We start from the raw sequence: 17634 nt of genomic DNA on the forward strand, positions 1-17634 counted from the left end.
TTTCCTTAAAGTGCTATGCACCTCCCATATTTACATAAAGATTGGGACCATTTTTTGTATGGGCAAGATTGACTTCGTCATATCTGTTTTGTTTTCAGCTACTACACTATTCTCCTTTTCGCCTGAAGTCGCTACTTCTTATGACTTTATATTGCTATCCCTCCCATTTTTATTATCTCTCGACTATTCAGTCTTATAAGTAACAAAACGTATTTATTCTTTCTGCTTGATTAATTTATGTTTCATTTTACATCCTACTTGATGTAAAACATGCTTCTCACTTTAATTGCACTTTATGTTTATGTTATATTGAAATAACTGAATGCAACAAAAGAGCTCTGTACCTGATCTGGATTTGTCCAATAGTTATGGATGGCCCATGTATGGCATTAAGGAGCTGGAACATAGAAGTACAGTGTTTTGTTCTTTGAGAAGCTAAGAAGAAATGTACCCAGTCATGTATTTTTGTGGATCCTATTTTACTTCCATATTTAGGTCAGCATAATTTCAACCTACTGAACAACTAATAAGGAATTTTGAGTTTTCGTTCTTCCCTTGAAAGCACATCCACCAGGACTGAAATGTATTGAAAGCACATTTCTTGCATGTGGGTGCATGCATTGCGTTCTGAAAGGAGCCTTGGATAAAAACACTATACAAGGGTCACTGCATGCCTTGGAGAAACACCTTACCTCATCTGCTCCAATGTGGAGCCACTTCACGCCTTGGTGTGCATCCATGACTTGCTGCAGCATGGCTCCGATTAGCTGTAGAGACTCTTCCTTATGTGGGTTGAGAGCATTGGGGAACCTCTGAACTTCCCGCAGGTGGGAGAACCGCTCATGCTTCAGGACAAACTGTAGGGGCAGAGAGCAAAACAAAGTAGGGGGACACAGTGAGATCCAGGGTTGAGGGAGATATAAGTCCCAAACCTATAATACAGCTATGGACCACTACAGTAAATGCTATAATGTCTTGAATGCATGGTAAGATACTCAACTGTGGCCAATGTACTGCCGATGTGGTGGGTAATTACCTTATATACATATCTTGTTGATATAGTGGTTTGATGTAGCCGTTTCTATGTGGTAGTTTGCTGTAGTGATTTTTAGGTAGTGGTGCTCGATCTACAAATGGATAAGCACCAATACATTTTCAAAGGAAGCAGTATCAAAGGGTACTGCTTGCGGGCGACCTCCCTTTATTGTCACAAGTAAACAAAGCAAAAAATATTTTCTATCATCTTCACCTCCTAGAAAGCGTTGTTCCACTCCTACACACAATTTAATATAAGGGCCTTGAAGGGTGATGTATATGATGGATAGCATCCTAGTAAACAAAGACTTTATATGATCATACACACCATATCCCATGGCCCTGGTTAATGAACCTTCCCAGCCATGTTCAGAGGAAGGGAGGACTCAATGATGTCTGGGTGTCATCACCATGTATTCAATATATAAAGGAGATCCGGACGACCTGGACAGTTGTTAGTCGATCACTTACTGAACGAGGAGAAGAGGTGGTATGTGGATTTGGAGACAAATATAAATACAACCTATCATTTGCTAATCTCCCACCTAACTTGGGTAATTTAGAAGCAAGGTAGCTGCCCCTTATCAGGATCAGCTTCATTGATGACAGCAACAGGATCAATACTCTGAGCCAACTGAACTAATCCTCAAGGTATAGAAATGCAGCTCTTTAGCAGTAGGTATCCATGAGACCTTTTCTATACCTTCAAAGGGCAATCTAGTCCCCAACATGAGGTCTGTCAATAGGAAGAATTTCTGAGTTTGGAATGCCACACCTCTAAAGGTTTCGTAGGATAACCAGCTTAAACTAAGCAATTTTCCCTTCGGAGCCCAGGTGATAATGCAGATTTGGAGATGAAACCAATCAGAACCCTATTAAGACGGTGCTCTCATAGAGGCAAGAAAACACTGAAGGGATAAAGCCTAACCCATAGTATTCCATTTATGTATTTATGACTTTTACAAACACACTATTTTCTCGCAGCCAGTCCAAAGAGTGCTTTGTTTTAACCAGGTGAATCGTGGGTAGAGCGGATGGTCACGGTCTTCCATGGTAGCCAGTCACTCTACTAGTCCAGGCTTTAAAGGCCTTTGTGTTATCTTTATGATAATGATGGTAAAGCCACTAACAGGAGGAGAAAGACAGCCTCCTCACCCTTGGTTAGAATTGTATACAATTAGCTGGGGCAAATATTTGGTGTTTGATTGGCTGGAGGTGGTGGGAAGAACAGTTGAAGGTAGTTGGCAAGTTAATGATGCAGAAAAATTCTCTGAGGTTGACTCTAGTGTAAAACTTTGGTCCACCACCAAAATGGCAGAACGTTTTCTTCGACTCTCAGGACTCTCAGGAAGGAGTACATATTTGTGAAAGGAGTGACATACCTTTGAACCTGTTGTATTTGGATGGACCTAAGAAGAGGAGGATACCCCTGTCAGACTACAGGCAGCTGGTTGGTTAATATGGCTTGATTTTTTAAACATTATCCCAGGCTGTTCAGTCACCTCTGGACTATAGAGAAGGTCTAGAAATGTGATTTTTTTTGATCAAGGGTCAACTAAAAAAATCTTCATTGAGGGTTTGAAATGGCCATTATGGCAGAGGGGGGAAATGAATGGGGCTTAATGATTTTAGGCTTCACTTTGGAGAATGTTGTAGTGAGGAGTCCCATATGAATAGTATTACACAAGTCCAGACAGCACATAACCAAAGAAATGACAAAATCAATTTTCTAAATTGTGTGTAGGATTGGAACACCGCTTTCTAGGAGGTGGAAATGTTAGAAAAGAGGTTTTACTTTGTTTACTTATGACAATAAAGTGAGGTTGCATGCAAGCAGTACCCCTTGATATTGCTTCCTTTCAAAAAGTATTGGTGCTTATCAGTTTTTAGATTGAGCACGCACTACATAGTCACGCAAACTAGCACATAGAAACAGGTACATAAAACTACCATATCAACAAGGTACATATATAATGTAAATAGCCAACACACGGCAATACATTGGCCATAACCCTTAAACTAATGCTAATATTAGCTATTATCTACCTCAGACTCTACCCCTAGGCCCAATGCTAATCCTAATATGTACCGTAACAGTTCTAGTCATCCACAAGCTAAATCTGTGCCACCACCGACACACTACCATGTCCCCAACTCCTAATCTAAACCAGTGGTTCTTAACATTCCGACTTCTGGGGACCCCCAATTAATCATTACTGGAATCCGGGGACCCCTCCCCATTGAATCATTATTGGAATACGGAGATCCCCACTGAATCATTATTGGAGTTCTGGAATTCCGGCCTAAGCAATTTTGATGAACAAACTTGCAAAACAATGAACAAAAATACGGAAAAAGCATCCATCAAACAAATACACATATGATTAAGTATTTTATTTAATTCACAAACAAAGGTAAAAAATATACAAGTTTTAATTTTAAAGGGAAGGTTGGAGCTTTTCTAAACTCAGTTGAGGCCAACAGTCATCCCTACTGTATTCTGTTTGATGGACTTGCACTGCTCCCACAAATCAATCTGAGGATACCAACTTAATTTTTAGTCTCCAATTTACAATTTCCTCACATTTACAAAATGTTTTAAAAAGTAAAATGTTGCTTCTTTATTTATATGAACTCAATTGATCTGTTAATCTCGTGTAATTTTCTAAGCAGTTTGCTGATCCCCTGATTAGGCGTTGAGTACCCTCAGGGGTCCCCAGACCAAAGGTTAAGAATGACTATTCTGGATCTTACATTAGCCCAAACACAAAACCTACCCCTTACCCAACACTTATCTTAGTCTAACCCTAAACCTCAACCTCACCCTAACCCTAAAACCTTCTCTAGGAGCACATAGACTTAATTAATTAATGTGTTCTTAATAATTACCCTAAACTAACATTAACGCTAACCTTAACTCTTAACCTTGCACAGCCCCTTCTACTCACCTGTTACCCTGAGCATTACCATAATCTCTTAATCAAAGTCGATGTTGTGGTATTCTTTACAACCGTACGCACAGATATAATGGCTTTTGTATAAGTCTAAACAGATGTAGTGAATTTGATGTAGTGGGGATGTACTAGCAGGGGATAGTTCTAATATAGACAGTCTTGGGTGTGCTACAGACAAATGTCATTTGATGTCTGTCTTCCGAGTCCTCTTTGAGATGAAGGTGGAGCTGTGCATCATCTTAATATATGTCATGCTCAATGTTGTGAGTTCAATTAGAAATGCGAGAGGGGCCATGTACAGCAGCTGTTACAGAGGGTAGGTGAAAGGGGTGATCCCAGATGGATGCAGCAAGTTTTGCACAGGAATTGACCCATTTTTTTCTTGATATGTCTGAGCAGGCAAGACACTTAATTAATGACTGTACCTTTCATTCCCTCTACCACAGCGTCATAATCTATCATTATATTGTGATGGTGTTGAAAAACCCAGGTATGCTGCAATACATTTCATAGGGGGTTGTTGCCATTAATGTTAAATCACTGAAGTCATAGGTATTGTGAAAAACCCAAGTGTAGCGAATGTATGCAGCAAGAGAATGGGAACGGTAGAGTATTTAGCTTATGGTGAATTTTGGGGTGCTCTGTCGTAAACATATACCTAAAGCATCATGTGGTAGCACGCTGACATTTACAGAAAACTCATTTTCCATTAAAAGGGGCACTAAATTTGCACAGAAAAGGTTTTACAGATAAAACTATACACAGCGCACAAATGATGTTGTGTGGAAACAGGTTTTAGCACATATTTGTAATGTGCTCATCATGTAAAGTGTCCTGATCACACTTCAGATTTTCAAAAAATGAGCTTTAAGTGTGCTTTTCTAACTGCTGATATATTCTGTAATATTTGTACAGTTAATTTATAGGTATATATCTTTTGTTGTGTGTTAGAAAAAAATGACATCCCACAAGCCTGTCATTTTACACTCCCCGTTCTCAAAGAAGATTGTCACTGAGATCGCTTAAAAAAAACAAAATTCTCACTTTTCAGTCAGAGAAAGAGGAGCAAACAGGAATATTCATGTTAAAAGAATAAGTAGCAATTTGTCAGAAGACATAGCCAGATATCTGACCTGTCTAAGAAACACACCAAATGTGACAAAATATACTCGAAATTGCTCAACACCTTCTGAACTAACTCCAACATGGTTATTTTAGGGGATGCTGCAGCACCCAACGCACCCCTATTTTCTGTGCCTATGAAAGAACATGAACATAACCTGTATGTTCAAAAAGGTTAATAAAGATATTTTTTTTAAAAAAATAAAAAATTAAAGATCATGAACAGACCTAATAAAATGATGTGCAACAGTGACCCACTCTCCAACATTTACGACCTGGTCTCACATTTCTAGTTGTTTCCATCCCAGCTCAGAAGGGCCAAGAATTAAGAATCATGTAGTAGAGGGCATTTTTCTCAAATGATGTCATGATTTGTGAGGAGACTCCTGTACTGGCCAATCAATCAAGCGATACTTATATAGCGCTGCTTATCACCAAGAGGGTATTCTGGCACTGTGATGCAGTATCGAAGAGTCAGGTGAGTCAGCGAGGTTGAAGTACAGAGCTGGATGGAAAGGGTGTTCCAAGCCTTTGCAGTGAGATGGGAGACGGAGCATCCTCCGTTGCGGCAGATACGTGGTATCTGTGCAATGGCGAGATAAGCAGAGTGGAGGTTCCTGGGAGGTAGGTGGAAATTCAGGCAGTGCCTCATGTAAGCGGGTTTTATAGGCGTCGGTCAGGAGCTTGAATTGGCATCTTTTCTGGATGGGGGGTCAGGGGGATAAGTCTTGCTGCATTCTGGATCATCTGGGGTCTTCTCATGAGTTCAGTAGTGGTGCCAGCAAAGAGTGCGTTGCCGTAGTCCAGCTGGCTGGTGATGAGGGCCAATGTCACAATTTATCTGGTGATGATGGGGAGCCACTTGAAGACTTTGCGGAGCATGTGGAGAGTGTGGAAGCAGGCTGAGGAGACAGCGTTGACGTGGCATTTCATGGAGAGTTTGCTGTCCAGGATGATGCTGAGGTAGCGGGCGTGGTCCTTCGTGTGAGGGTAGGTCCAAGTTCCGATGGCCACCAGGAGTCATTCCTGAGGCAGGTGTGTAAGTTTCTTTGAGTTCTATTTCTGCTGTTTTAGGGTTTAATAATGGCATGCCTGAGACTCGGGCACTACACCTAAGTATGAAGATGAATTTATGAGGCTTGTGGAAAGTGTGATTATGAATGGTAGCTTAAAATTGCTAATCATTGCATTAGAAATGTTCACTTTGGTTGAAGGTTTCATGAAGCCTGAATCATCTAGTGAGCTAGTAAAATAATGGGCAAGCGCAAGTGGGAGCTGCATCTGCCTGTGACAGGGCAGGGATCTTATGGAGTCAAGAAGGGCTGAGTCCAGCCCCCAGGCTCTCCTTTGAAGCACAAACAGGGCAGGGGCGTAGCTCCTCCCCAGCCATCCTGTCAGGATGATCCTCTCCTCTCCACACACAGGCTCTTTACCTATTATCTGGGAGGAATACACATCATACCGCAGAAGAGCCATTATTAGTCAGGTGACCCTGGTCATTGGGAGAAAGGTACATTTGGCTTCAGGAGGAAAATGATAAATTTCCAACAGTGTTATTTTTAAAATAGTTATTTAAAATCCGACTTGACCATCAGTTTGTATTTTAAATTTCTATTCCACTAAGTCCTTTAACCATTTTTCTAGCTAGCCTCAAAATGAAGTCATGCATTATAAGGAATGATACTGTAATGCAATGCTGTTCTTTGGGAGAGCCAGCCTTGCTGCAGTGAAAAACTAATTTGGAGGTTTTTTTCACTGCCAGGACATTTACAACTTTAAATATACATGTCCTATTTTTATATACCACAAATGTTTGTTTTGCCAGACTGAGATGGTAGTTTAAAACTGCACACCACACACACAGGCTGACGGGGTAGGCCTTACTTTAGCAAGTGATGTAATGAATGCTGCAGCCCACTGGCAGCATTTAATTTACAGGCCCTGGGTACATATAATACCATATACTATTAGGTATATGTCAATTTAACCATGTTTAAAAGGGGGAGCACAAGCACTTTACCTATGGTTGACAGGGGTAAAGCCCACAGAGTCTTAGGGCTAGCAAAAACAGGTTCAGCATGGGAAGGCAAAAATCTGGGGGAATCCCACACAAAAGATGGTCGTTTCCAACACAGTTCCTAAACCAACCACCAAACAAAATCTGAGACTGTGAGTAACACTGTAAGACCTGCAGTATAACCGTACGGCAGTTTATACACAGCTAATTATTTTCTCCTCACCAGACACTGTGTGGTTTATGTGTTGCCCAATAACTTTAGAGTGACTAGCTGCTGTCCTTACAAATGTGTGTTTTCACAAATATACTTTATATTATTGTTCAAAATCTAATAACCAAAGCTTCCAGTTTGCTTGCATACACTTCAACCATCTGCTCACTGGCCTAAAGGGTGGAGTTTTGGCTCGACTAACAGTCAACCATTGGAAACACTGTACAGTAAATATCTGAAAGAAGAATTGCTACACTCAATGTAATTTCTGAATTAGTTTCAGTCCTCTTAATAGTAAAGGAATGGGATATCATTGGATGATGATCTATAGACATTATTAAAACCTATGAGTGCATTGACTGTGAAGACGTGCTTTGAGGACAGGACTCTGAAGTGAAAGAGGGCAGTCAATGCAGGAATATTTACACAGACATGATGTTCACAAGTTCCTACCTGCTGCTCAAAGTTCCTGTTCTGCAAAGTAGTTCAGTTTGTTATGCACCTTCTGACAACGCCAGTATGTAATAGGAAAGACTGAACATTCTTAGATACTGTATGAAGATTAATATGTGCTGTATATTTTTATTTCAATGTGCTATTGTAGGTAACGTTTGTGCACATACCAACTAAAACTCATATTTTATCTGCGCTGAATTCTTCCATGGCTAACTCAAACATTTTTTGTTCTCAGGGCGATACAATGGATACCACTGACAAGGGTGTTAATTACTGAAGCAACATTGTAAATGAGACAGTTGTACAGTACGAAAATACAGTGTTTTAACTAACTTCTAGCTTGTTGCTTTCTACCCAGGAAATTCATATCCTCCTGCATGAACTCTCATACCCCTCTAACCCAGACCCCCTAATAATCACATCTAACTTCTTATAATTTCAACTATCCCAATGAAACTGGAGTGGGTGTATGGAATGGTTTGTTTGATCAAAATAACTAATGCCTATAACCACCGATAACCAATGACCAGGGCCCTGCCGACCTAAAGCAGCCCTGGTGATGTTGTAGAGACCAGCCCCCAGTGCCTCGAGGAAGGGGGGGGGGCAGGTGGGGGTGCAAGTGTGAAGCACGCAGCAAAACCGGCCCCCAGTAACAAAAAAACGGCCCCCACTTCTGCAAAATCGGCGCCTCCCTTCCAGCCTCCCTGAAAACACCCGATGCCCGCTACGGCCAGTCCGGCCCTGCCAATGACACTGGACTAACCACTGACCGTGGTGTGTGGCGCAGAGTACAGCCAGGCATAAAGCACTTCAACGCCTCATCTGGGGTAATAACCTCTATATAGATGCAATTACAATACAATCCCTTCTACCGGAGACAAGCTTCATTACAATATCAACACACACATCACTACTACGTAATAAAGAGGATTTACCGAGCACACAGAAAGTGCCTGCACTGGGACACATGAGGCTGGAAAACACAGGGTTAGAATCACCCACTGACCCACGGAAGGATGAATATGCACATGGTAGAGGTACCACCTAATCTCCCGGGGAGATATCGACCGGTTAGTAGTCTATCAAAATGCAGCATTGTGGTTCTGATTTACAGCATCCACTATTGAATTCCAAATTAATTGTGTCATTCCGTTGTGTGCCACATAAACAACCATTATTAACATAATGATACATGATCACTTGCATACCCGAGGACCATTAAGTGATCTGAATGGGCATGTTGCTTTCACTGCCTGTACTGAATGAGAGGATGCGCAGAATCTGACAGCACGCCATGGCTGCTGCTGCCTTATTCTGCTGCTACAATCACAATCATTGACTTTAGAAATCCTTCATCATTTTTACCGAGCACGTAAAGATTGAACCCTTTAAAGCAACACATCTCTTGGCCGTATTGTGCCCCCCATTTTGTTAATCCTCTGTCGGGGAATAGCAGCCCTGTCACCTGAACATTTCCGGAGTCCTTTGCTTTTCTCCGCATGGACATAAAAGGATGTGTTATGTCTATGAAGCGGGAGGCCCCTGTCCGGGGTTACACTCTTCGCAGTCATTATGGACCTACTGTTACATGTCTGTTGTGCAGCAGCTATACACAATAGGCTTACTGTCTGTGTGTTATGTATATGAAGAACAAGGACTAGGACGCAGGAAGTCTACTTCATAGACTAAATGGACAGAGTATCATCTATATAACTGGTGTGCTATAGTTGACAGCAGTAGACAATTAGACGTAGAAGGTGAGAATGTGTAAAGAAAAGAGTTGCAAGGACCGTCCCGCCCCACAGACTATAAAAAACAAGCATTGGCTTTGCAAATATGTTTTAGCTATGTTGTACTCTAGCGTGGCTGCTGTTCAGCATGGCTAAACGTTAGTGGGGTAAAGGAGAGTGGGGTTGAGTGGAGTGTCGCAAAGTGGTGTGTCATGCAGTGGCGTGGAATGTTGGGGAGTGTCGTGGTGCGAGCAGAGTCGTAGATTGGGAGGGCGCACAGTGGAGTAGATTTGGGTGGAGTAAAGTGTCGTAGAGTGGAGTGGTGTAGAGTAGAGTTGAGGCGATTTGAGGCGAGTGTAATGCAGTGGAGTGTTGTGGAGAGAGAAGAGTGGAAGGGCAAAGAGCAGAGTAGAGTGTCAGAGTGGAGTGGAGTGGCACAGAATGTCGTGGAGTGGTGTAGACCAGAGTGGAGTGGCATAAAGGGTGTTGCATACAGTGGAGTAGAGTGGCATAGAGTGGAGTAGATATTCGTAGAGTGGAGTGGAATGGCACAGAGTGGAGTAGAGTGCTGTAGAGTCGAGTAGAGTAGAGTGGAGTTTCATAGAGTGTTATGGAGTACAGTGGCATAGAATGGAGTAGTATGTCATAGAATAGAGGGGAGTTAAGTGGCGTGGAGTGGCATAGAGCATCGTAGAGTGGAGTAGCATTATAGAGTGGCTTGGAGTAGTATGGAGTAAAGTTTAATGAGGGAGCATCATAGAGTTAAGTATCGTACAGTGCAGTGTCGGAGTGGAGTAGAGTGGCCTTGAGTGAAGCGGCGTAAAGTACAGTGATGCAGAGTAGATTGGCGTAGAGTGCATTAGTTTGGATTAAAGTGGTGTAGAGTGCAGTGTAATAGAGTACAATGCCGTAGAGTACAGTGGAGTGGACTGGAGTAGCGTAGAGTAGATTGCTTCAGAGTGGAGTGACGTAGAGTGGAGTGGTGCAGGGTAGAGTGCAGAAGTGTAGAGTAGAGTGGCCTAGAGTGCAGTGGCACAGAGTAGAGTGCTGTGAAGTGTAGTGGTGTAGAACTGATTAGAGTGGCACGGAGTGTAGAGGCATAGAGTGCAGTGTATAGAGTTCACAGGCGCAGGGTCCAGTTAAGTGGCATAGATTTGAGTGGTGCAGCGTAGAGTGCAGTGGCTCAGAGTACAGTAGTGGATAGTAGAGTGGTGCAGAGCGGTGCAGGGAGCAGTGGTATAGAGTACGGTGGTGCAGAATAAAATAGAGTGGCGAACAGTGCAGTGACGTAGAGGGCAATGGCATAGAATGGCATAGCGTGCAGTGGCGTAGAGTGCAGTGGTGCAGAGTAGAGTGGCGATGAGTTCAGTGGAGTACAGTCATGTAGAGTGCACTGGCCTACAGTGGCATAGAGTCCAGAGGCCTAGCGTGTGTAGAGTATAGTGGCACAAAGTGCACAAGTCCAGAGTAGTTGGCGTAGAGCACAGCGGTTTAGAGTGCATTGGTTTTGAGTAAAGTGGTGTTGAGTGTATTGGCGTAGAGTGCAGTGGTTTGAATTAGAGTGTTGAAGAGTGCAGTGATGTAGAGTGGTGTAGACTGGCACAGAGTAGAGTGCAGTGGCGTAGAGTGGAGCAGAATGGAGTAGAGTGGCAAAGAGTGCAGTGACGTAGAGTGGATTGTTTCAGAGTAGAGTAAAATGGCATAGAGTGGAGTGGTGCAAGGTAGAGTGCAGTGGCATAGAGTAGTGGCGTAGAGCGCAGTGGCATAGAGTGGAACGTTTTAATGCAGACTGAAGTAGCGTAGAGCGGACTGGTGCAGGGTAGAGTGTAGTGGCGTACAGTGCAGTGGCATAGAGTGCAGTGTTGCAGAGTTGAGTGAACTGGCATTGAGTAGAGTGGTGCAGAGTAGAGAGGCGTAGACTGAAGTGGCGTAGAGTGCAGTGCCATAGAGTGCAGTGGTGAACAGTAGAGTGTCATACAGTGAAGTGGTGCACAGTAGAGTATTGGAGAGTGTAGTGGCTAAAGTGTAGTGGCATAGAGTGCATTGACATTGAGTGTAGTAGAGTGGTGCAAAATAGAGTGCAGTGGCACACAGTAGAGTGGTACAAAGTAGAGTGGTGTAGAGTTCAGTGGTAGAGAATGCAGTGTTGCAGAGTAGTGTGTTGTAGAGTGCAGTGGTATAGTGTGCATTGGTGTATAGTGCTGTGGTGTAGAGTGGTGCAGAGTAAAGTGGCACAGAGGGCAATAGTGTAATGTAGAGTTGCATAGTGCGCAGTGGCGTAGAGTAGAGTGTTGCAGAGTTGATTATAGTGGAGTTCAGTGCAGAGTTGATTGGCATAGTGTAGTGACATAGAGTGTATTGGTTTGTGAGTAAAGTGGTGTAGAGTGCATTGGCATTGAGTGCAGTGGTGTAGAATAGATTGGGTTGAAGTGGAGTGGTAGAGAGTAGAGTGCAGTAGAGTGGTGTGGCATACAGTAAAATGGCGCTGAGTGGAAAAGAGTGGCAAGACTGCAGTGGCGTAGAGTAGAGAGCAGTGGCATAGAGTCCAGTCTCATGGAGTACAGTGGTGCAGTGTAGATTATAGTGGCTTAGAGTGGATTGGCGTAGAGCGCAGTGGCATACATTGGAGCGAAGCAGAGTAGAGTGTAGTGGCATACACTGGCATAGAGTAACATAGAGTAGAGTGGTGCAGAGTAGAGTGCAGTGGCAGAGAGTAGATTGGTATAGACTTCAGTGACAGAGAGTGCCGTCTTGCAGAGTAGACTGTCGTAGAGTGCATTGGGAAAGAGTAGAGTGGCAAAGAGTGCTTTGGCATGGAGTGCAGTGGCGTGCAGAGTAAAGTGGCATAGAGAGCAGTGACATAAAGTACAGTGGTGCAGAGTGGAAAACAGTGGCATAGAGTGCAGTGACATAGAGTGCATTGATTTTGACTAATGTGGTGTAGAGTGCACTGGAGTAGAGTGCAGTGATGCAGAGAAGAGTGCAGTGGTGCACAGTAGAGTGTAGTGGTTCCGCGTGTAGTGGACATACGTGCAGTAGAGTGGAGTAGATTGTTTCAGAGTAGAGTGGTGCACAGTACAGTGCCGTGGAGTGCAGAACAGATTAGACTGGCATAGAGTGTATTGGCATAGAGTGCACTGGCGTAGAGTAGAGTGGTTACAGGGTAGAGTGCATTGGCATAGAGTGCAGTGGCACAGAGTGCAGTGTTGCAGTATAGAGTGGCACATTGTGGAGTGGTGTGGAGTGCAGTGGCAAAGAGTGCAGTGCTCCATAGTAGAGTAATGTGGGGGAGAGCGTGTTGGCATAGAGTAGAATGTTGTAAAGTAGAGAGGCATAGAGTGGCGTAGTATGGAGTGGTGTACAGTAGACTGCAGTGGTGTGGAGTGGTGAAGAGTAGGGTGGACTTGGGTAAAGTGAAATAGGTGCAGTGTGGTAGTGTACTGCCATTACAGACAACACATCTTGAATTGAAATGACCATTACACTTGCACAGGCATACAGTTTTACTGATAAAAGTATACAGCCCACAAACGATAATGTGTGAAAATGTCATCACAGTGTATTGATTTGTTTTGATTGTATTAAAATACTTGTTTCCACCACACTTCAGAATTACCCAAAAATGTTCTTTGTTTGTGCTATTCTAATTCTGATATATTCTGAAATATCTTCACAGTTCATTTACAGTTATTTACATTTTGTTGTGTGCTAGAAAGAAAATAACATCATACAGCCTTCAACCACAGTAGCCGACATGATTGTCACTTAAATCCTCTCACTTTTAAGTCAGAGAAAGAAAAGTAAACACCAGGCTCCCTGGAAGACAGAGCCTGGCATTTGACCTCTATCTTTGGATGCACTGCTAATGTGATAAGAGTTAAAGGCCTGTTTACAGTAATCGAGCACTGGTGGAAGAATACAATAAACAGGGTTTGGGCAGTGGAAAGGACAAACTCAAGCTGGATAGCCTAAAACATATAGCCAGAAAACAGAAAGCAAGCAAATGAGAGTTACAAACCACAAAGACAATGGTAAGCAATAGGCGGAATGCATTCCCAGGCAAGTTTTCCGAATGTCCCCAAGATGTTGTCAGCAAACCAGACAGCTGTGCTATGCTGTCTGGTAGGCTTCGACCTAAAAAAGGCATACACTAATCTGCCCTCCCTGAGAAGGCATTTGTGAAAAACACGAACACCTGAAAAATACAAAAAAGCTGCCCTTGGACAAACTAAACATGCTGAACCTGTGGTAAATTGAGTGGCCCTTGAAACTCCAAATAACTGAAAAATGTCAGTTGACTATGGTTTTCTGCCCACAAATTCTAACTTATGTTATGACTGCCACACGCCATTCAAATACTTGAAAGGAGTGTGCCTATAATAGGACACATAACAGGGAAGGCTACCAAACAACCCACTGATGTGCTTATTAAGTTAGATCTACAAGGGATATTTTCATAAACCTAGCATTAGTTGGTGCCAAAAGTAAGAGATCACAGGCCTAACCACCTTGTCATATGCTTAGAGACAACAGCTCCACTCAGGAACTCAGAAGGCGAAGAAACAAGCACAATGTAATGAGTACTATACTAGGACACTGCCTAGAAACTGAGCCCTAGTGGAATACACATAGCTAGCGTATCACCATGAAGAAAGGGAGGGGCAGACGGCGCACGGCAAGATGGCTGCGCCTTAGTGCCGCTCTGACGACGGCCATCCATGAATCCGACCACAATCCTGATTTCAGACGTGGCCGACAGCTACGATCCACGTTACTGATCTGCACGGGCACTTAGGACCAGTTTGTGGCAATAAAAGACGCTGAAATCACCGTGGTGTGCTATATCTCAGGACTCGCAGAGCCGCCGCGTGAAAAAAACATAATGGTGACCTCGGCCCACGACTGAGGGTCGGACCTGCTCCCCTGTGCAGTAGTGAATCCTTTGCACCGGAACGAGGCCGCACGGCTCCTAGGAGAATTCCCCGCTTGTGATACTGACTGCAGAGATCGCTGTGCAGCGGTGGGGGCCAGAGTGACTAAGGGGCCTGAGGGCTACTGTGAAACGCTGCCTTCGCCGGTGTGGACCGCCGCCGGGCCAGTGAGGAGGCTGTTCGCCTGTGATATCGAGACTGAGGGTCTCCTGAACTCATAGCGGTGAGCCATATATCCAAGCCTAAGGAGTAGCCATGCGACACTACTGTGGCGGCGGCGGATCGCGGCTGAGGATTGGGGCTAACCCCCCTGCTGCTGATAGGCGGGGTGAGGCTGTGCGGATTCTGGAGGCTCCGACCGATTGGACCCTGGGTCACGGAGGCCACTGAAGAGTGGTGGTGGGTACCAGCGACCTCGGTGACTGCAGCTGTGGGGCCCGGTAAGAAGTGCTGATGCCTGCCAGGCCTGCGAAGACGCTGCCTGCTCGCTGCACTGAAGCCGTGGTGAGTGTCTGCCCCTGTGAAGAGGCGAATATATACCCCTGGTATCATTCTTGGGAAGTCAGCGCCTTTTCGTCTGTGGGGGACGTGTTAGGGAGCCTGGGTGCGGCTCCCGGACTGTTTTTATGCTGTGGCCCTGACAATAAGGCCCCCCAGGTATCATTGGCTGCGAAATTAGAGTTGCACAGCAGTCGCGCTGAACTCTCTAGGCGCCTACCTGTATACCTGCTGCCACCTCTGTCTTGGAAAACGGAATGCCTCTCATCGCGTGGTGAGTTCTTGGGGGACAGAGTGCGTGACATCCGGGCAGTGAAATAAGTGTGCGCATAGGTCGCTTGGAAGTCTGTGCGGCCACTGGCACGCAAGAGATTGGCCTGGGGGGTCCATGCTGAAAAGGGTTCCAACTGAAGGCCTGCCACTTCCTGCTCTGAGGAAGGTGAGCCCATGGGACTGTGCCAAAGCTGTTTTTGGGCTGTAAAGGCCAGAGGCGACTTAGTGATACACTGGTGGTCCCAAGAGGAGAAGACGTCTACATTAATGGCCTACAGCCAGTTGCACATGTAAGTGATCCGCTCTGGGGGGGCAGTATTTTCTATTGCTGATCTGTGTCGTGGGGAGAGGAGATCGCTATTGCTACAACGGAGCTGGACACCATGGGGAAAACTGACAAGACACAATCTCGTCTCACATTCAAAATGCACAAACCAGGAAGATCGCAGTCCAGACAGACTTCGGACTCTGACGCTGAGGCCCCAGCAAACGCCACTCCGACTCTGGAAGCCACACCTCTAGCAATGCAGCATAGCCTGCAGTCAATCGATGATAAAATTGATGCGCTTAATTTACGCATGGACCATATGGCTGCAAAGCTTGACCAGCAGGGCACCAGGTTGGGGAAAGTTGAAAAGATAGTTTCCATGGCGGAAGATGACCTGCGCACAGTTTCCAATAAAACCTTGAACATGGACAAAGTGTTGGCTCTTACTTAGGCGAAGAACAAAGATTTGGAGGTGAGATCAAGGAGGAATAATCTACAGATTACGGGCCTACTGGAGTCGACCAACACCGGAAAGATGGAGGTATACGCGGAGGGAATCCTTAAAGACATTTTTGGAGAGGACAATCTGTCGCAGTTGCTGATTGTGGAGTGTGCACATTGTTCTCTGGCAGTTCACCCAGTCCGTGGGGCTCTGGCGTGACCCATTATTGCGCAGCAGCTAAACTACAGGGATCAAGACGGCATCCTCAGAATGGCCAGAGAAAAGGGTACTATTAACTATAAGGGAAACAAGTTAGCCTTCTTCCCGGACATTACCACGAATTTCCAGGCGGCGAGACAGGAATTCGTGCAGGTCAAGAAATTGCTGCTGGCGGAAGGCATCATGTATGCAATACTCTACCCAGCACGCTTGAGGATAGGGCAGGAAGGGTCCTCCAAGATCTTCAGTAATCCGAAAGCTGCCATGGAGCACCTCAAGGCACTGAAAAAACGTTGTTGAGATTTCGCCGCTGACCCGGATGACGAGGAACTGTGAGGAGCTCGTTGGGTCCACATAATAGTGAACAATGAGTCTGAGGGCCTGTGCAAGTCCGCTTTGGTTGCAGGTGGGAGAGGTTTCATTGCTGCATTGCTGCAAGGTACCTTCATGTGATCTATCGCAACATGTGGGGCTCCAGGCTGAGCATATGCCCTGGAATGGGACGGAATGGTCTGCAGTGTTACAGGTACTGTGTGTTGGCAGTGCTGTCAGGTCGAGACTTTGCACCAGAACGGCCACCTCCCCTACCACTGGGAGGCTGAATGCACTCTAGTGCTCCCTAATGGGTGTACCCCGATTAACAATTTGGGCTGGGTTTCTGTTCATGGGTTTGTTTGTATTTCATAGGGGTGTATTTAGCAAGTTGGGGGTGCTGAAATGGGTGGGGGTTGGGGGGTTGTGCGGTAACTTGGCAGACACAGTGTAATGCACAAGCGACAGGTCTGATGGCAAGATGGATCTGTCTGAGAAAGGATCAGAGGGACATTTTGCAATGTATGATGGGTAAATACGCTTCTGGGTAGTCCTATCAAGTTAATAACATGCGTAAATGAGCTTGCTCCCCTTAAGCTCCGGGTGGCAAATGGAGGCAGAGCATCTGCTCCCTGGTTTACGGAAGATCTCAGGATGAGCAAGAGCCTTTGCAAACGCTTAGAGAGAAGCTGGAGGAAGGATTTTAACCCAATGGCTAAACAAACGTATAAAGGCGATATTAAAAGCCTATTACAGTAAAGTTCGCTTGGAAAAAAAGAACTTTCTCAGCGGAAAAGTTGAGAAAGCTGGTAATAAAAGTAAAGAACTTTTTAAAATTGTGAAAGATTTTACGGCCCCTTGCGCTATAAAGAATCCCTTTACCCCGACGGAAGAATGGACAGTGAGCATTGCGCAATATTTAGTTACTAAAATTTCTTCCATACAAGCCTCTTTTGGAGCGGTTTGTTCGGATTCCCAGGTGAATTCGGAGAGGTTTCTCTCTCAGACACCTAAGACTAAGAAATGTCTATTACAATTTCCGACAATCACTCCAGACCAATCTTTAAATATCCTTCGCTCTCTTAAATTAGGCTCTCCGGTGGACCCTTGTCCGGCAAAGATGCTTGCTTCTATAGCCGAGGTGATTAACCCGGCAGTAAATAGGG

The 17634-nt window shown here is 44.7% G+C and overlaps 1 protein-coding gene across 7 annotated transcripts in view; it reads right to left on the reverse strand.

The window, feature by feature from the left end:
* The window catches only part of HEXD (hexosaminidase D), a 167312-nt gene that overhangs the window by 89652 nt on the left and 60026 nt on the right, over positions 1-17634 (reverse strand). For all 7 annotated transcript variants that reach the window (XM_085616862.1, XM_085616858.1, XM_085616861.1 and 4 more), the window contains exon 5: positions 693-857. In XM_085616862.1, coding sequence (XP_085472988.1) covers positions 693-857 — 165 coding nt within the window. The remainder of the gene's footprint in view (positions 1-692; positions 858-17634) is intronic.

This window comes from Triturus cristatus, chromosome 7, assembly GCF_964204655.1.
Source record: "Triturus cristatus chromosome 7, aTriCri1.1, whole genome shotgun sequence".
NCBI lineage: Eukaryota > Metazoa > Chordata > Amphibia > Caudata > Salamandridae > Triturus > Triturus cristatus.